At 44.9% G+C, this 20,266-nt stretch overlaps 1 protein-coding gene across 1 annotated transcript; it reads right to left on the bottom strand.

The window, feature by feature from the left end:
- Positions 1-2,495: 2,495 nt before the first annotated feature.
- sfrp5 (secreted frizzled-related protein 5) lies at positions 2,496-14,641 on the bottom strand. The gene is made up of 3 exons (XM_084561766.1): positions 13,718-14,641; positions 7,209-7,286; positions 2,496-3,982 (listed from the first exon to the last, which is right to left on the bottom strand). The coding sequence occupies exons 1-3, from the start codon at positions 14,274-14,276 to the stop codon at positions 3,654-3,656; spliced, it is 966 nt and encodes a 321-aa protein (XP_084417892.1). The 5' UTR covers positions 14,277-14,641; the 3' UTR covers positions 2,496-3,653.
- Positions 14,642-20,266: the final 5,625 nt, after the last annotated feature.

A 20,266-nucleotide genomic window follows, 5' to 3' on the forward strand; every position in this document is an offset into this window, starting at 1 on the left:
TTATAGCATTAATCCCTGGAATGCGCAGTGTGTGAGTGATTGTCGTGTATGCTGTGTGTGTGTGTGCAGGTGACAGCCTGACAGACAGCCACTATTCAACTGTGAAAAAGGTGCTGCTTATCAGCACACTGCAATAAATCCAGACAATGAGGCCATTCTTCTGCTGCGTGTGTGTGTGTGTGTCTCTCTCTTTGTGTCTGATTCTGATCCCCTTTTATTACTCTCTATTTGTTCTGTAACCAATCTGTGTTATGGCGCATGTACGTCTTTGTTTGATGGACGTGATGTTTGTTTTAATCGACGTCTACTTGCTGGAAAGCGACACGAGGTGAGCGTGTAGCCGTACTATTCCCAACATGTTTGTCTTTACAGTGCATGTATGTGTTCTCATGCGCGTCGCTGGTCCCTCATCAGGCCCTTATTAACTACATAAGTGACCTTTGAGGAGTTGCTGATGGGTGTCTGTGGGAGCCAGCCAAGTTTCTCCCCCCTTCTCCTTTTTCACCTTCTCTCTCTCTCTTTCTTTTTTTTGACTTCCACGTCTTGCCTAATGAAAGCTGCTCATCATTTTCCTTTTAATATCTACCCCATGTGTGCCGAATCAGTTCTAAAGCAGGGGTCGCAACAAAGGCTTCTCCACCTCTGCGGCTTTTGAATTTCGAGCTCGGTTTTTATCGCGTTTGATCAGTCTTAGAATTTGTATAGGTTTCGAAGTTTCCAATAGAGGCAGCCCTGTGCTACACATTTCCACCCATTATGCCTGTCCCCTCCTGTTTCTGTCATTCCACAGTGTAGAGACTGTGCACAATCTCCACAATCGCTTGGAAATAGGTCAGCGCTCCACTGGCGTTCACGCGTCGAACCGCCTCCAAAAGTCTCCACATTCCGGGAAATATGGGCGGAAGACAGTAAACATCGGAGAGAGTCACGGTTGATCCATCTTTGGAGAACAAAGACGCCAAATCTTTTTATTGCAGTGAATTACTTGTGCGTGTGTCTGGAGTGATTAAGCTGTGAGTGGTTTTGATAAAGTTGGGCAGGGGCCTGCTGTCTGTCTGTCTGTAACATTACATACTGGTGCTTTTGTAGTCCAGGCTTCGCATAAAGCGCCCAGTGTGGATCTGGGAGATTTTGGCATTGCGCAGAGCATAAATGAGATTTCACGTTTTTCTTTCCCCTCACAGGAGAAGTGAAGGTGCAGGTCAGGCCATGTGGACACAATTTGGAAAAGCTATAACTTAGATTGGGTGTCTGTAGCTCTATGCATTTAAAATTTAGTACAAATTTGATTTAAATACACTTAATTTGTATTTGTTGTCAGGTCATTACATCAGAACATGTGTTTACATGTTTGGATGGTTGGATTAATAAATGGAGAAGATCATCTGTGAAGGTCATCCAGGTAATGGTATATCCACCAAAAATCAGTTCTGACTGGTGGGGTGTTTTAGTCTGGAAGCTCTGGGGGGAACTTGGTGTCGAGTCACTCCGTTGGGAACTGATCATGATTCGACAGAGATCTGCCGGGTCATTGGAACAGTTCGAGCGGGCTTCATGCAGTGCTGGACAGAAGAGTAACAACGATGAAGTCATCCACGTCATCTGAGCGCCGTGGAGTTTGAGTTGCAACAAAATAACTGTGATTGGTTGTAGGACGGGGCGGCACAGTGGCGAGGTGGTTAGCACCGATGCCTCACAGCGAGAAGGCCCCAGGTTCGAATCCATGGGCTGACTGGGCCTTTCTGTGTGGAGTTTGCATGTTCTCCCTGTGTCTGCGTGGGTTCTACTCCGGCTTCCTCCCACCATCCAAAGACATGCTGGTTATGTTAACTGGTGATTCTAAATTGGCCGTAGGTGTGAATGGTTGTCTGTCTCTCAGTGTTAGCCCTGTGATAGACTGGTGACCTGTCCAGGGTGTACCCCGCCTCTCGCCTTTTTCACAGAAGATGAATGAATGAATAAATGAATGGTTGTAGGACTGTTAAATTATGGATTTTTTTGTCGTTTTTTACTGTATCGGTTGAAACGCGAAACGTGATGAAATCCCAATGCCGTGTCACCAGACTCGTATGCTGACAAGAACTGAGTCTGGCTCCACCAGGCTAGGGGAGCTCAGGTTTTTACAAGAACATCTACGGGTGGTGCCCACTCGATGAATGCGTGTTAACAACCATATACTCTCCTGCAATTAAAGGATTTTTGTTCAGATTAACTGACTCAGTCAAGTCAAATCAAATCAAACGACTGGATTTCTATCAGTATTCACTTGATAATAAAGAAAAGGGATTTATTTATGGATACACTTGAACAAGGCATCTAACCCAACCACTGCTCTTACTGTGCTCACTACTTGTTGTGCGTGCGAAGGATGGGTTAAATGGAAGAGACCAAATTCCTTGTCTGCGTGCATACTTGGCCAAAGTAAAGCTCATTGATGAGGAACAAACAGAACAGGAGGAAGAGGTATTCTTTATAAAAATTTCAAATATATTTTATTCATTTCCTTTTTTTTGTAAAACAAAGATCTATTTCAGTAACAGAACTACTTACAGGTTAATAGGTTAGAAAATATTGTCAGAGTTAAATTTTCATCTTTCATTGCTATGGCAACAGTGTATTCTTGTGCTATGTCTGTATGTATGATTTCTGCTTTCATGCCATAAAAGTTTAACTGAAGCAAAAAAAAATAAAAAATTAAGTACAAAAACACATTTCAAGAGTGATAGTGAAAAATAGCAAAAAGTACCAGAGACCAACATCGCCGGTTCTGTCCAGAGTCTCTTTCTCTCTCTTTCTTTCTCTTCTGTTCTCCGTGTGGTTTCAAGAAGATGTCTTCTCTGCCTTATTTCCATCCCCCCTCCAATTCGAAATGCAAAAAAATAAAAAATAAAAAAAAGATTCAAGTTTCCCTCTTTCAGACCAAAAAAACAAAACAAAACAAAAAACAAACGGAACGGTACTGTACAAAGTCAGTGGAAGCATCATCCAGCCCGTCAGTCTGTGTCACTCCATCGGTCTTCTCTCCCGGCGGGGATGAAAGAAAAAAGGCCTGTTTTCTAATCATCTAGTATTCATCTGCATTACCTACATTATTAAAACGTATCGTTAAGTGGATCATCTACATTTCTCTGCTTTCATGTGGTTCCTGTGAGCTCTGTGCCGTTCATTATCGTTCCTCTCGGCTCTTCTTACAGAAACAAATGTTACCTCCCCCCTCCGTTTCCCTTCTGTCTATAATTATTACACTATCAAGCAGGTTTTCATTCTAAAACGTGGCTTCGGCCTTTAGGTTTCCATGGCGTAATGCTACGGTAATTGATAAGGTTGCTGTAAGATACAATTTAAGTGATTGTTTTTAATATATCAGACGAGGAAAAGCAGAATAAAGGATGATTCTGTTAAATCTCAGGGAGTAGATTAAGTGTCTGTTTGTTCGGGAAATACATTTATATCATCCTTGTTATAAACACTTTCTTTTTGTGGAACCCTTGACTACCTGATTTATGTGTAAGCTGAAAAAATAAAAAAAAATGTAGCACCCTGCACACCCTTGTTGGACTATGTAAAGGAGCAGATTATTGAAATGTGGATTTGAATCTACGTGGCACGGGGTGGATTATGGGAAGCAGTCGTGGATTTTGTGGCGGGCCGCGTCACTGGAACACGGTGTGGTAGGTGGGACACTGATGGGACTTCATGTACTTGATGGCAAACTTGAGCTCCTTGCTCTTCTTGTCCCACTTGTGAATGGACATGAGCAGCAGCTGCTGGTCCACTTTGCGGCCCATGATGAGGAAGCTGGAGCCCAGGCTGTCCAGCTGGGCGCACGGGCAGTTGGCTCCATTCTTAATGTACAGGGTCAGCTTCTTCAGGTCCTTCTTCCTCAGCACGCCCTGCTTCAGGACCTTCTTCTTCTTCTGCGCAGCGATCAGCTTCCGGTCGCCCCTCTCCTTTTTCACCTCCTTGATTTTCATCTTCAGGGCTGAAGGAGAAGAGACGGAAATATTACAGTTTAGTTCTATTAAACACAGGTACTCACACCCAGGAGCTGTTAAAGCGTCACTCCTTTTCCCCTGTTCCCTTTTACTTTGAGCAGCCGTGACATTTCTTCTTTCCGCAAGTCTAGCGCTGAGCTGTGCCAAAGAGGCAGCTATTTTACACCTCTCCTGAGTATCATCATTTAGCCTTTCCCGCAGCGTACAAAAAACGTATCCTGTGTCTATGTTTGTATCTTTGACTTGGGGAAGAGCCATAAACCAAAAGGAGGACGTGTTCTGGAGATTGTTGTAAATCTGTTAACATAAGTACAAGTCAAATTACAAGTTTTCCCAAGCAAGAGTTTCAGGTTACTAAGTGGTGACCAGTACATGACGTGACAGATGTAATAGTTGTTGGCCTTCACCTCATCAAAACTCAACTAAAGTGTCTCGTCTCAAGTCAAGACCGGTAGCAGTCAGATTCAGGTCAGGCTTCTAGTCCTTAGCTGTGTTTCTTAACTCCACATCTAATTCAGAAGCACAGATTATAATCATTTTTAATCAGAACTGTAATCCAGCTGTGTTTCTTCTTTGCTTTATCGCGCCTCCTTTGTTTGACCTGTTGTGTATTTATATTCAAAAAAACAGTTCGGTTACTAAGAGCTTTATCAGGTTTATCAAGCTAATGAAGTACCGAATTGTATCTCCCGCCGAGCCTCGTGTTTATGAGTTCATATTTTTACATGCGGGAGATTAAAATGGAACTGCCGAGTGCTTGAGAGAGGAATTCTCTGGGTGAACATTTTGACAGGTGAAATTAATCATGGGCCGGGCAAAGGCGCGGGGTCGGTGTGAAGCACCGCTATGTACCCAAGCTCTCTGGAAGATCGCCATTTCACTTCTCGCCTGCTTGTCTGTGGTTGCATAAACATCCCTCAGTACGCTCTGATAGGTATACAGTACATGTGAGGTGATAGCATGATCGAGAAGGAATGTGTGCGCGGAGTTGCGTTCGCGTGCTCGGTGTGTGTTTGTGTGCTGCGTTGCGCCTGAGTGTGTGTGTGTTTTTGTGAATGACTGCATTCCTGTGTACGTATGTGTTCTGTAAGGCTGTGAAGGATAAAATCATCCACCCCCGCTTCACTCTAAATGCCCACCCGTATTCAGACATAAATGATGCCGTGGGGCCCTCTGTGCAGCCTGGCCAGCATCTTTGTGACAAGCTGTGCTCGAGCCTTTTATACAAACTGACTCTCTTTAAAGTGAGCAGAGGTAGAAGCGCCTGGAAAGAGAAGGAAATAGGAGCGTGCTGTCGTTTTGAGGAGAAGCAGGTTTTTCTTCGGGCTAAAAGCAAGCAACCTCCCCTAACAGCCAGGTGTAGGCTCCGTGTCCTGGCCGACTCAAATTTCTGCGCTTGTCTTGGTACCACAATGCTGAACGACACGGCAAGGAATGTTAAGAGATCGGACATCAAAAGTAGACTGTAACAAAACACAGAAATTCTCCGAGGGTGTCTGAAGATGAATAGGCAACAACATTCATGAGGCGAGCTGTAATCAGCTATCGCCCCATAGGATAACATTCTTGCCTTGATCTCCACGTCCATACGTCTCAGTTATCTTGCATTCTCAACTTCTTCTCATCAGGTCCTTACGTATTCTGAGCCAATAAAGTGTCTTTGAGTATGACGTATTTTCACGTGTAATATTTCATTCTTGTGAACAGAAAAAATCTGCCCTTTGCTTTTCCTTAAAAGCTAGAGATATGTAATCAATCAGACAAGCACACATCTGTGATTATGGTAATGTCATTATTTATTAGAAGGGCTTGTGTTTTGGCAGCGGCTCAGAGAGTGAGCAAGGTGCCTGGAGACGCTCTTTTATTGTTACTGGCTGCGATGTGTCGAGTGTTAATTTATGTTATTATTTATAATGGGCTGCTTTGTGTATTCAGGCAGTTTTGTAGGTGCGGTGTGATAAATTACACTTGGTCAGGCCACATTTCATTTTTAATCACGCTATTCTTGCTAATCTGTTCAGGGAACATCTCACAGCCTTGTTCTTTACAGGTCTCCCGAAGAGTCTTGCTTTTTTTGTCACCATTTATAGTTTGATGCTCTGAACCGTATGGACAGAGAAAACATTGAGCAATATATCATTTGCTTGAAACACTGGGGAAACGGTCCTCGCAGGCAGAAACTAAGCTGCTGCGGAGCGCGATGGGCCAAAAAGCCTCGATGAGCAGAAATAATGGAATAATTATGTTCTGGCTTCATGTGCGGGTCGTTACTGTGGTGAAACAGGAATGTGGGAAAGTGGAGAGTTTAGGAGGGTGTTGAATGGACATACAGGACCAGAGGCTAGATCAATTCATCAGTCCATGACAAGAAAAGGGCTACGCTACTGTGTCCGCTACCTGTTCATGTATGTTCTCTATGCGTTTTCTAAACCACTGAAATAAGCAACACTTAATTTATGTCTTAGTATTTTAGGAATAACTTTTTGATATGTTTTTTTATGTTCATTTATGCCAGTGGATGGGCAAAACGAATAAAAGGGCCACTTAAATATTTTAGTTGCAAAAAAAACACGTTTACACATGGTTAACGGTTATGGTTCATTTTCCCATTCATGACAACTGCATAGCGGTGAATTTATATTAAAAAACTCACTTGATTAAGTTATATCAAGATTTACATTCATACATAAATATGGGTATGGCCGCTTAAAGCGACTGCTCACTAGCTCTCCATTCAGCACTTTCAAGATGGCGACGGCCAGAGCCACCACGCTGAGCTTCAAACAAACGCACGTCCCGAGTATTTTGGCCGACTCCGCTGAGCGTTCGTTCCGTCTTTTAGGTGGTAGTCTAGAATCAGTTTTTGTACCTCAGAGAGTGACTATCAAAATGAATTCCCTAACATAAGTCATGAAATATTAAGCACGACAAGTACTACATCTGTTCCTTTATTTCCACTTTATTGTTACTCAGTGTGACGGATTGTAAATCCAAATCAGGCCTGTGGCTGAAATGTTTTTTTGCACTTGGATAAATGTTAGGATAAAGACATACTCTTCTGACAGCTTGGGAGTCACTTGCAAAACTCACTCATTCAAGTTTAGCTGACTGCAGATTCTTAACAGTGTGGATGACCCTGCTGGCATTACCGCATATGTGTTGACACTGCATTTTTTATTTTTTATTTTTTTTTTCCCACTTTTGGCTACTTACCAAAGTCGCTGGCGCAGTAATGCTCCATGATGTTGTCCGCTTTCAGCTCGTTGTCACACGGCGGGCACACCTTTGACACTGAGGGGACAAAAGAATAAAATAAAATGTCACCAGTTAATCACTTTTCATTCGGTGCCATTAATGCCGGATTAGCCAAAATCTAACGGGGTCGGGGTCATTGTCAGCTAAGTGCAGTCGGCAACACCGAAGCCGCGTCCGTATGAAATCGTTAAGCCCTGAGCACTTTTGAGGCACTTATTTGCAGCCCCCCCTCATCTTGTCAGAGGCTATTTGCTGCGGAGCGAGTACACAGTCCAGCAGGCTGACTGATGTTTGCCCTGCAATTACACCGGAGAAAATGTTTTTATTCTGGCCGTTGTATATTTTGGTGGTGCAGGCGTGGTCTTGGCTGTGCGGAAAGGTAAACGCTGCGGCGGGAGCTGCTGAACATGGTGAAAAGTGATTCAGTACACAGAGGCAGCCAGCACTTAGGCCTCAGAGCAGCCGCACATTGTGAAACATGGAGGGGAAACCGAGGCAACAAGTTCGGTTTATTTTTAACTCGAAATTTATGGTCACACACGCTTTGCTCGAGAGCATGTTGAGCCTCGCTGGCTTTGATATGGGACTTTGTGATTGTTGTTGCTGTCCACCCACACGATGGACACACATCATGAGAGGCAAGAAGGCACAACATCTGGAAAACTTGCTCCTATAGGCTTTAGTTTTATCTCTCTCTGCCTCTCTCTCACACACACACACACTACACACAAAACATTGTAATTTTCTCAGAAGGCTCTTCAATATAAAACTTTATTATGACAATTACTACATGAGCCCCACGTAATCCCAAAGAGGCTAGTTGGAGCTGTACACATCTAATATCAGAGCACTTATCCACAAAACTGAGCCTTGGGCCAAGTTAGACAACAAGGTATAATATTAGAAATGGTCAGGGAGAGAAGGATGTGGTATAGAAATCTTCCCCGCACCACCTATACATACACCTGCAGGGAAGAAAAATCTGATTAGAGACATTTTGTCTGAAGGAAACCAGCGCTGACCTTCTGCTGAGTAAGCAGCCTTTTTTCAGGACGACTGCTTATAGGAGAGCAAATTCTTTTTCTGTCATTCACTCACCACAGTATCCAAAATATGAAATACGCTCTCCTCTAAGACGTCCGTGTTCTTTCTCTTTCCCTCTCTGTCTTTCACTTTACGGGCGCACACTTATGCAGACACACACACAGGACTCTTGTAGCACGGTCCAGCCCCTGGGTTAGAAGTCAGGGTTCAGAGGTTATCACCTCATCCCAAACCTCAGCGTCTGGACAGATAATGAGAGGGGTCAAAGTTTAGCATGCTTCGCTGCTCGGGTCATAGGGAGGTGAACCCCCTAACCGCCAGTGAGTGGATGTAGATGTGTGTATGTGTTGGAGGTAGCTGAGCCATGTTCTTGTAGGGTAACTGCCAGTTTTTGTCCGCTGAGGGTTCCCATGCTTTCGCAGGCAGGAGACCTGTGTGGCTTCAGGGTCAGGCTTCTAATTGTCTGGTGCTGACATGAAGACCGAGACAGGAGCACACACACACACACGCATCGATCAAGACAACAAAACTTCTCTGGATTTGTCTGTTTTGAATGATTCCCTTGAAGCACTCTTATTCAGACCCTGCGGTAATTCATTCTGGTTTCACAGTGGTGGTATGCTGGCGGGAGGCCGAGCTGCGCCGATGCCAGAGCATGTGTCAGGAGAAAGCAGTCCCTCCGTGAAACTTAGTTGGGCTTGGACCGAAAACCACCATTTGGACGCCGCTGAAAAATCACTTAAGCGACGGCTGCCCTCATCGCCGGTCTCTGTTGGGGGAATCACCGTCATGTTCTGATGGGAATCACTGCTGCGTGGCTTTTTCACTTTTCTTTTCCTGGACGCATTTCTGCTCCGCAAATATTTTGACATTCGGTCGTTAATGCAGTTTCGCCGTCACCTCGAAGCAGCTCAAAAAATTTTTAACCTGCCATGTGATTAAACTGTGAAAACCATGTTCTTGCTCCGGCTGACTTTGGACTCGACTACCTGTTCAGCGCTACTTCTGGCGCTAGCATGCTGCGTTTTAAACTTCACTGCAGAAATGTTAATGTTCCCCAATCACTGTGACAAATGGTATTGTCTCACGGAGCTATTGTTGTGGAGGGTGAGGAGGCTGGGAGTGGATAATTAAGGATAAGAGGGAAAGGATGATGGGAGCAGGGTGACTTGGAAGGTGGTCTGCTGGAAAGCCCTGCTGTTAATCTTTAAACAGTGAGCCAGAGTGGAAATTGCGTACGGCAAGAGTCCAAGAATTTAACTGCACAACTTCCCTTAGTCATAGCTCTGAGGTTAATATGACTTTCTCTTCCTCGCTCTCGTTTGTCTCTCCCTGTCTTTTTTCTCCTGTCTCTCAGGAACCTCCAACTAAAACATATTAAACTTGTTTGAGAACGCTTTCAATGTTAAAAATGAGAGACGTCGCTTGTGAAAATAGGTTTGGAACAGAAGACCCCTTAACAGAAATGTCATTGTGTTACTGCCCGAGACGTGATATTTGCCCTCCGCGCCCACAAAAAATGTGAGTACGTGATGATTTTGCTGTATTCAATTGGTGCAGTAGTAGCTGCTTTGCTGTGTTGAATTAATTTCATACAAACAACAGCATAAATTATGGTCGTCTAAGTACCGTAAGAGCACAGAGAGACGCTATGCCCGTTTGTCATCACACGACACGCAAGAATCTCTTTAATTTACTTCAGACGTGCAGTAGTAAACACAAACACTGTAAATCACACTTTGGGTTTTGCAACATTTTGCATATTTGCCCTGATTCAATTTTACAGCTGGGTGAAGTTTTAATTAGTTTGTGCATGCTTCTGTTCGCTGCCTGTGTCTCTTTATCCCTCACTCACACACACACACATCATCACACAAAAGACAACTATCATCTAACATCTAATCCTCATCCGATACCCTGATATGTCTTGTACTTCATCCCACGTAGCCTTAGCAGCAAAGCAAAGTATGCAGGGGTCACCGTCTTATGCCTCTTTTGGGCCCTTTAAGTTATGAGCTGCAACACTTAACGACATAAAACGGTACTGTGCCGGAGATTAAATGCGGCGTGTGATTTATGTCGGAGAGCCCGTAACATCTGTTTAAATGCGGCATGCGACAGACAGAGGACGACCAAAACCTGGCCCGCAGGAAAACCCCCGGGGGCCCCTAAAACGCAGCACGGCCCTTGCATCTGCGGGAATCCTATACAGAAGAGAAAATGCAGCCAGGGCCACATGAGTAGTGCCCATTGTGCTGCCGGGGGACCTGACAGCCTGCCTGTCTCCTTTAGCATGGTTGTAACTTACACTGGTCACATCACGGAGCGCGGCAAAGACGGGCGGTATCTTTCACACTATGCAATTTTAACGACGCATATTATCTTGAATATAATTATTGTTATTAAATAGTTATGCAGTTTACTTAGTTGAGCTGGAAACAGACAATCTATTTATTGTATGTGTTGATTTACTGGTGCTAACAGTGGCTAAAGGTAGCATCATTAAAACTATAAGGTGGAGCTGATGCTGCGGCATTAACTGTGCTCTGCCTGACAGACTGAACTCGGTTGGCCTTTTCTGCTCCCGGGATGCCTGGGTCTTCTTTTTATTTGTCAGCTTGCCTTCCCCGCTATAACATACAGACTTGTGTTTCACATAATCACACCCCATGGGCTCCCAGCACACACACACACAGCAAAAAATATCCACACACACAGCCCGGGCTCAGGTGGTGATGGAGTTCCTCTCAGTTTCTGTGACAGAAAGGTGGAATCCGACTCTGTACTATTAGTTTCCGCAGGAGCCCTCGAACCGTGCTATATCATGTAATTGCAGAATAGCTCAGATAACATGAAGGCCTCCTGGACGGGGGGTGTGGAGCTGCAGGTAAGTGCAGCGCTTTGTTCCTGCGATTGAGTCAAGATTTACCTGGATTACCGCAGCCATTTTTCATACGGAGCAGTCGCTAAAAGAATCATCAACATCCTCCAGAGCCACAGAGGACTCCCGTGAAGAGCACTTCTAAGAGTTCTGAGCTGAAATTCCTTTTTATTATTTCTGGCTGCGTTTGTGTGTGTGTGTGCGTGTGTTGAAGAACCAAAAGCTTGTCCTCAGGATGGCCTCATCGGCACATCTGAGAATCTCTGTTTCTTAACAAAATGTCAGTGGCTGAGCCTTCGGGCCAGAAGCGATATGGGTTCACTCTCAGTTTCTGAATGCACACACTCACACATACACACACAAAAGCACTAATTGAATTGTTAAACTCCATTTTTGATTTTTTTCCAATTGAAACCGAATTCAGCTGATTTTGTCTTTCTTCTGATTTTCTTTTAGTCTCCCTGAAATTGCTAAATAGCCAAAGGTCCCTCTGCGTATTTTGCTCCACTTTCTGTAATCCAGCCGTCTGTGATCGTGATTTGATTAGATAGGATCAACAAACAGTTGCCTGTTTGAGGAGGTGACGGATGAAGTTTAAGCTGCCTCCTTCTCAGGGAGCATGTGAAAAGAATGAGTTATGGCCGTGCAATGCCAAACTGTCACATAGTTGATAGCAGTCCTACAAAAACAGAACAAGCCATTTTCCCCCGATGGAACGAGTCGGTTGTGCATTAATTCAGCCGAGAATCCTCCAACAATCTTTTGCCACTTCTTTTTTTTTAAAATCAGGATAGATGTGTAGATATGCTGCGAACATGGAAAGAGAGCAAACGTATGTGACACGACTGACTGACCGGACCAAATTGATGTTTTTGCATTACTGGCTTCAATTTTAGTGCTTTAGTAAATCAATCAACTTAAAAAAGAACAGCTCAAGTAAATAAAAGCACATTTTAAACTTGTATTAGTAGACATATTAACGTGCAGGAACAGGAACAACCGACGTAAATGAGAAATGGCAATAAACGGTTAAAGGCGAGTGGTGGAGCAATGTGAATAATAAACCGTTTTCTTCGGGACCTTATTGAAAGCAGAGAGGCGGACACTTCATGTGCTGCAGGAAGCAGCTTTTCTCCTCTTTTATGCGCTGTCTGCCTCTCTTTACTCTCCCGCTTCCCTCTCCTTTCACTCCTCTCCATTCGCCTCTCTCGGGGACAATCAGACTTTGGCGATTCCCATTCTCTGCCTGCCTCTCTTGTCCTGTCATGTCGACTAATTAGCGGGAGCTCAATAATTGGCCTTCTAGCTAATTGGCCTGCTGGCTGCCAGACCCAACAAAGCCCGGGCAGACCGGGGCACAGAGGGGACTGTCCCCCCTCTATTTTTTTTAAAGACTCTCATCAACTCCCTCTCTCTCCCTCTCAGCACTGACTGCTTTTGTGGAGGGGCTGTTAAGTAGTCGCGGTACACACACACACTCGTCCACACACCTTTTTCTATCCGTTTAGTTCCCACTCACTCTCTCCCAGCTCACTATTGGCCCATCTGTCGGCCCTCGTACTCATTGCCTGTGACAATGCATATGATATTTTTCCTTTTCGTGTGAATGAAATCTCTCAAAAAAAAATCTCAGCTTGATATTTTTTCTTCTCATTTCATCCATCTGGGGTTGATTTGCTCGTTTGCTGACGCTCTGCAGACCGGCCTGTGTGCCCCATGCATTTCAATTAAAAAAAGAAATCTCCCTTCCCTCCCGTGGTAGACTGATTGATTAGCTGTTGATAGATGTCTGCTGATAAAGGTGTGTGTATGCCTGTGTGTGTTACCTTTTCAGTTAAGTTGTGTTTAACATCACAGCCCATCTATCTTAACTCAGTGAGCGATCTGGCTGCTGGAGTCTCTCAGTCTCCTGTCTCTGTCAGTCTGTCTCTGACCCTCCCTTAGGCACATATAGATGGCAGGGAGTCGTCCTCAACTGTCCACTTAGAAACTTTCCCCTGTAGCCTCTTCCTGCTCCTGTCACTCTCTCTGACCTCCTCTGGATAGTCTCTCGCTTAAAACTTTCAGCTGTCATTGTTGTAACCATATTGCCACTACCGCTGCACATTTACAGAACACATTCTTACTCTATCTGACTCTGTCTCAATGTGTTTCCTTCTACATAGCATTTTATCTCATCATAATGTGCCGTTATCTCATTTTATGCACCCATGTTGCATTTAAAATACTTGTTAATATACGGATTGATATATTTCATCATTTGAAGCTACAGTTATTGCAATATAAATTTCAAAGTTTGGGATAGAAGAGGACTAATGTGGTAGCTGAGCTTGTAACTTCGTGTTTAAAACACATTGAAAATACAGTTTCTGTACAGTGTCATTTTCAGTTGTCACTTGACACACATATTCTGCTCTGAAAAGCATCATTTTGACCAGTAAATTCACATATATACGTACAAATTCACATTATTGACCTTTAACTTGTGTGTGTTTTTCTCTGTAAGTGAGCTTGAATGAGTATGTGCACACAGCTGCCCTACCTGGTGGCAGGGTGGCGTGGTTCCCTGTGAACTGCATTGGGATGCAGAGGTCGTTATCGATGGGGAACTTGTCGCAGGTCAGCATCTCTGGCCAGGGGAAGCCGTAGGTCTCCATCACCGGCGCACAGCTGTCCCTCACAGCCTCGCACAACGAGCGGCAGGGATAGATGGGCCTGTCCAGGCACACGGGTGCAAACAGCGAGCACAGGAACACCTGTGTGTCAGCGTGGCATCGCTTGGCCAGGAGGGGCACCCAGCTTCCCGCCTGCTGCTTCACCTCTGGCATGGTCTCGTGGTCCAGGAGGTTGGGCAGCCTCATCTTCTTGTAGCCCACGTTGTGGCAGAGGCGCAGGTCCGCCGGTATGTCCACACACTGGGGCTGCTTGGTGTAGAAGCGGCCATTGTGGAAGTTGTCCGACTGCCAGCTGTAGTAGTCGTACTCGTCTGCGGCCGAGACGGTGAGGAGGAGGAGGAGGAGGGTGAAGAGCGACAGGCCCAGTGCCAAGCTGAAGGAGCCCTGGGTTAATGCCCACCTGGGGCTCTTTTGTCCGTGTGCCATGCCTCTCTGAGTTTAGACCAACAACTCAAGAAAATTGTATCCAAAGTCTCCAAAGTAAGTCAGAGAAGACAAAATGCAAGGAGGAGAGAGCAACAAGTGAGGCAGGCGTACAAGCTGTAATCCCTTTTTTTCTCCTGAGTATGTTCGCAGTGGATTGAAAACAAAAATGTTTAATTCCCTTCTTCCCTGGAGAGTCAGCCCTCTAAGCCGCCCTGAAACACCTCCCTGTGTTTGTGTGTATGTGTGCCTCAGGTAGTGGAGTGAGCAGTCAGGGAAGTGTTGGCACACGAGCAGGACTTCTACTTTCTCTAACTTTCCCTAATCACAATTTCTCACTCTGCCTCCCTCTGTCTCCTAGAACTGTCTGCAGCCCTCCCCTGCTCTTTGTCTATCAGTCTGTAGCTGTAATGAGGACTACCTAGGCTTTAAGAGGCAGTGGTAGCTGCTCCCTTCAGCTGCCTGCCCCCTAGCAGGATCCCAGACCATTCACCTTCCTACTGGCCTCCCCTGGTCTCACTCACAACAGCCTCAGCCAATCGCAACTCCTGGGGGAAGCTCCAGCCGGCCTTCAAGACACTCCTTCTGGCCCTTATTCTCAACAAAAACCCCTCCTCTAGAACAAGTTAACAGGAGAGAGAGAGAAAGAGAGAGAGACCTATGGCAATTTTCTGCATTTTATATTCATCTCTTTAGGATTCTTTGGTCACAAACACGCCCAACAGACGCTGTCATACCCTTAGCCATGCTGTTTTTCTTATTTGATTTCTAATCTTTCTACTGCTCTTATTTACTCATCCGAGACCCAACAAGTTCCCCGCAGATCGCTCCACACGTAGCAAATGACGTCTGCTTGCCATTCAAGCCTGCTCACTTCATTAGCTCCAAATTGGCCTGGCAGCAGGCTTCTGTTGGCACAAGCAGTGAGAAAACTTACGCACACGTTCACACGCACAACGGCGAACGCAAGGAACTGAGGAGAAGAAAATGAATGAAGTGGGAAAGCGCTGCGGCGTGGGAGAGGCGAGGTTACTGAGTGTGGGTTGCGCAGCTACAGGTGGTTAGGTGGTTTACCAGAACTATGGGAGTTATGCTAATGTGTGTGTTGGCTGTGAATAGAGCCACGCTGCCCTTCTGTCTCTTTCTATCAGTGCCACTGACACACTGAGCGCCTTCATCTTTGCAGCAAATTCGCTGGCAGGGTCACATTCAGATTCAAAAGCCTGTAGCATTGTGAACAGGATGTGGGATCGGTGGCTCACACGGAGGGTGTTCTTGCATCCTGCATTTGATCTGCGTCACGCATTAATGCCTTGCCTCATGTGAATGGACTGTAAATGCGGGCTCATACAAGCGAGTTTAAAGTAGTTGTTTGCTGGTGAAAGGTGATATTTTGTCGTGATATGCAAGGATTGTCGAGACGCAGCGCGGATCGTCTTGCAGCTGGATAACACTAAGACGGAGTAAACAGACATGTGATTTTGTTTTATTATTTTTATTATCTGTATGTGGCAGTACAAACAAGGAGACTAGCAAAGTGTGTGTGTTTTGCGAACAGTTGGTGGTGTGCTTGGATGGGAATCAGGGACAGTATTGTTCTTTGCCTGTAGCGTAGAAGATAAAATTCCAGAAACAGCAGTCAGTCCATAAAATTTAATTCAATAAGATGAAATCAAATAGATAAAAAAAAAAAAATGGTACCAGGAAACCTTGATACCAGGAAACCAGCCACATCAATAAAACCCTCGAGTCTGTGTTATCCAAGCATCCATATAGTTTTATAGAGTCTTGACCACGCTTCCACTTATTTCCACAGTGGATAAGATTACGACACCATCTAATCATTTTTTACTTGAGAATGAAGTTGAACATGTTTCAGCCTTATCTTCTCGAGCTGCACTTCAAATCCCCGTTGAGTTATTGTTGCATGTGTGTGTGTGTGTGTGTGTGTGTGTGGACACTGCAGAGTGATTTTTCTTGGAATCGAAGAGCTGCCAGCAGAGCAGAGAGCAGCCTTCTCTCGGAGCAGTTTTCATAACCTACAACGTGGAAAGATGAGATGGCGGCTCGCTGAACTCACCCCAAAAATGTCGTCATCGTGACTGAAAGCACTGTTGAGTGGATATAAAGCACTGTTTGGGTTTTGATAACTTTAAAGCCAAGGCTTATTGACTATATTTCCTCACTTCTTCTCTTCCATCACTCCGCTCCTGCTTTCACTCTTCAAAGTCTTACTCATGCATGGAAACGGCTCCGCTAACCTTTGCACTGCACGAAATCAATATTACTTAGAGCTAATAATCTGTGGACCTTAGTCTTTCTTGGAGGAGTGGGGAAATTGTCTCTTGCGCACCTCACTGTCTCTGTGAAGTATTTTGCGTTTGTGTCGGTGCAGTGGTGACCTATTTTAAGACCGCTAGCGTTTCCTCTTGATGCAAGCACAGTGTCCTGCCTTCAAGTCAGTAACAAAAGTGTCTTTCATGGTAATCAATCAACAATGGTTGTCTCCTCTTGTTCTCCTTTCCCTAACTGGCCCCTGCGACCACACCGGCCAATCAATTTCAACTCTTCAGTTTCCAGCCCCCTGATTGGACGGGGGTTATAAGATTAGGTCCAGCCTGTATTGTTGGCCCTAAAGGTTTAGCATGGTTTGAAAAGAGTGTCTCAGCAATTGTGTGAGTGTGTGTCTGTGGAGATGGTGGCAGTGGGTTTGGGTGGTTGGGTGGTTGGGTGTGTGTCAGGGAGATTTTAAAGAAGAGAAAGGCTGGAGGGTGTGGGTGAGGTGGCCAGCCGCCCAGTTATGCCCTCCAAGCAGAGTTTGAATTCCAAGCCACACAAGAAGATGGAGGGGATGATGTGAAAGACGACAGACGCAGCGGCACGTTGTCTTTCTTTGGACGACCCTATACGCAAACGACAGAAAGTACATGCATTGTCTTCTATAGACCCACCAGTTTTCTTCAAGTCACTTAAGTAAATAAAAGCTTTACAACCTGCTGAAGTCTTTCTATATACAATACATTGTAAAGAAACCTTTTAGAACCTCAAAAATAGCATTTAATTCATCGCCGTGAGCAGAAAGTAGAAACTCACAGCAGATATGTAGCGACAGTGAGCAACAAGTAAATGTGTCACTGGCGGAGGAGGCTGTGCGAAGGCTTTATCTCTCTAGTTACAGGTTTTCAGTAAACCCCCCACCTCAGCCACACACACACACACACATTCGAGCCTCGCAGTGCAACAATAGGGATTAGTTTGCAGAACTGTCAAAACATGTGTGAAGCACACAGACCGGTGTCTCCCACAAATAGTTTGTCTTTCTTTTCCTTTATCTGTCCCGCTCTCACACACACTGAGATTAGAACCATAAACTGTGGTGGGCAGATGACGAATTATTCCACTACTTAATTCAACAATGTGTCTGGTCGTTTTCCAAGGCACAAAAGGAACAGTAAAGTACAGCGAGTGAGACTTTTACCTACTTTGGATCTTCAGTTCAGACTAAATGCAGTGTGATGAAGTAGCTTATTTAAGTGATTGTGAAAACAGTTTGGTTTCATTACCAGTCGTAGGATTTGAAATGATCTATATAATCTTTGATCTGGAATTAGCAGGTAATCCCTGGGCGATTAAGGCTCATTGGGTAATCTGCGCCTTTATGTTCCTTGTCTGTAAAATAGCAGGGTCAGTCAGTCCACAGACCACAATGGATACAGATCCACAGCCACACACATGCTCGCACAAGCAACATAAATCTGAAGCGCTTTATTTCTCCGTGAATGTCACGGATTTATATAAATGCAAACTGAGTGCCACCAGGAAATATCAGAGTCATGAGTGAATTCTTCCTCAGTTCGGCTTGTTCACTGAGCCTTAGTCCAGGAAAACGACTTCGTCAGGGGAGGACTATTGCACATAGTTGCTGAAATGTGATGAAATTATGTTGGAAGATTTTAGCACCACACAGTCACATAGTGCTAAACCCGTACATGTCTGTCACACCTGACAGTGGTGGAGAGATATGCAGTGCCTAAGTGTTTGCTCTCCCCTGTCTTCAGCCCTCTTACGCACACAAATTCGCAATCGCTCCATGTATTTTCTTTTTTTTTTCTTTACTTGATGTTTGCTCTCGTCCTTTGTCTGTTTGTCTGTTTCCATCATCTCTCCTGTTGCTGTGTCCGCTGCACTAGTTACGGCTCTGGAGGTTTGTCGTTTAGACGTCAAGGCTGACACACGGGGTCAGAAGGTACATTCAGTCACACAATCAGACGGGCAATCAGACAATTTCTCCTCCCTTCACCACACACACGCTCAGGCACACACACACACACACACACACACACACCTCCCTTCGCTGTCAACTTAAACCCTTAACAACCGGCTTCAGCTTCGACGAGTCGGACTCTTTGTAAAGGGGCTTTGACCAGCTCACCGTCATGGAACCCAATGTGAAGAGACAGAGAAGAGAAAGGGATACCCCAACTGGGGGCTGAGGGTTTCTTTTAGTGTGTGTCTGTGTGTGCGTGCACGTATGCGTGTGTGGCCAAAATCTCGTCAGCTTCCAGTAAAGCCCTTGAGTGATGGGAGACTTCCTCCGAATCGTGTCGCACACACATATACATGCGCTGCTAAACACAAGCGGCAGCATACCTCCGTCAGGTTGTTATTGTAACGGGGCCAGGGACCATGGCTGTCGTCAGCATTTTGGGTAAAACTTGCTACCACCGTGCTAGAATTCACACAATTGGTATATGTGTGTAAGCGTGAGCATACTTCCATATCCAGTTTGCATTTCTGCGTGGAAAAAATGTGTTTCCTCCGGCCCGAGGTATGCAAGTGTCAGCTTCAGTCTCGTCAGTCAGCTCATTTCTAGCATATGTTTGATCCCGGGATCTCAATTTTGTCCACATGTATGCACCACTTAAATGTGTAGTCAGCTAGTGTAACAAGAAAGAGGAGAACAGAGGAGGTGAAAAGGTGAAAAGAACAATGGCCTCAAGAGTACGTCCTCTCGAGAAAATAATTTTTCACAGACGTCTCGACCAAGCACGCCCAAGGCCCATTTAGTTTAGACTTAACTCAAAAAAACGGAAACCGTTATTGACGGATTTAACTAACTTCATTACGAGCTGGACAAAGTTAAAAGCAACCCTTCCCACATGGCATTTTTTTTACCACTTGGTCTGTATGTTTTTAAGGAAATGGGACGGGATCAGAAGTCAGCGTTTGATTTGAAGATTCAACAGAGGCAGGGAAATCTGATTCTACTGTAATGGAGTTCCTTCTGGGGAGGGGGAGTTAAGCTAAAGAGAAATGCTCAAAGCAACCACAGCTCAAACATTCACAGGGCTGGTTATAGAGAATAAATAAACGGGAGGCTTTTTAAAAATCCATCTTATTCAAATAAAGGAGTGCTTTGTCGCTGACCTCTTCCATTTTACTCATAACTTGGATGTTAGCTACTGTACAGCCGAGTATTTTCCGCACAGCCTTTTCAGGTGATACCGTTCGTAACGTGAACTCAAGTGTGAGCTGTGTGTTTAGGCCATTAACGCAAGAGCTACTTTGATTGATGATCTGTAGACTTTGCTAAACACTTTCCTGTCACTTAATCTGTTTTGCTGTTGTGTGTGTGTGAGTGTGTGTTTATCGATCCATCTGCTTGCCTTTCAACGCACGATCCTTAGCATGTCAGCGAGGACAGTCAGAACCCATTTTTCCCCTTCACGCTATCTCCTCATCTTTTTGTTTATGTGTATGTGTGTGTTCACATGCCCTCGTTGCTCATCTCCGTAATGGCTGGGGTCATCAGTTAAGGATCAGACCTCACCTCTGTTGAGAAATAGACAGATAGTAGTTTCAACAAACAGTGAAAGATCTTCCCATATCTCGGTGAAAGATCGCATGATAACATTTTTGGCTCATGGGAGAAAAGGTCTTGGCATTTACCTCAGCCTTCGGCAGTCATTATTTCAGTAACTTTTTAAAACATC

This window comes from Chelon labrosus (genome assembly GCF_963514085.1).
Source record: "Chelon labrosus genome assembly, chromosome: 15".
NCBI lineage: Eukaryota > Metazoa > Chordata > Actinopteri > Mugiliformes > Mugilidae > Chelon > Chelon labrosus.

Excerpts from the sequence above, each read along its gene's own strand:
- sfrp5 (XM_084561766.1), bottom strand. The coding sequence starts at position 14,276 with ATGGCACACGGACAAAAGAGCCCCAGGTGGGCATTAACCCAGGGCTCC. Across the intron at positions 7,287-13,717 it reads CCACGCCACCCTGCCACCAG|TGTCAAAGGTGTGCCCGCCG; the intron begins GTAGGGCAGCTG and ends TTGTCCCCTCAG. Across the intron at positions 3,983-7,208 it reads TTACTGCGCCAGCGACTTTG|CCCTGAAGATGAAAATCAAG; the intron begins GTAAGTAGCCAA and ends CTTCTCCTTCAG.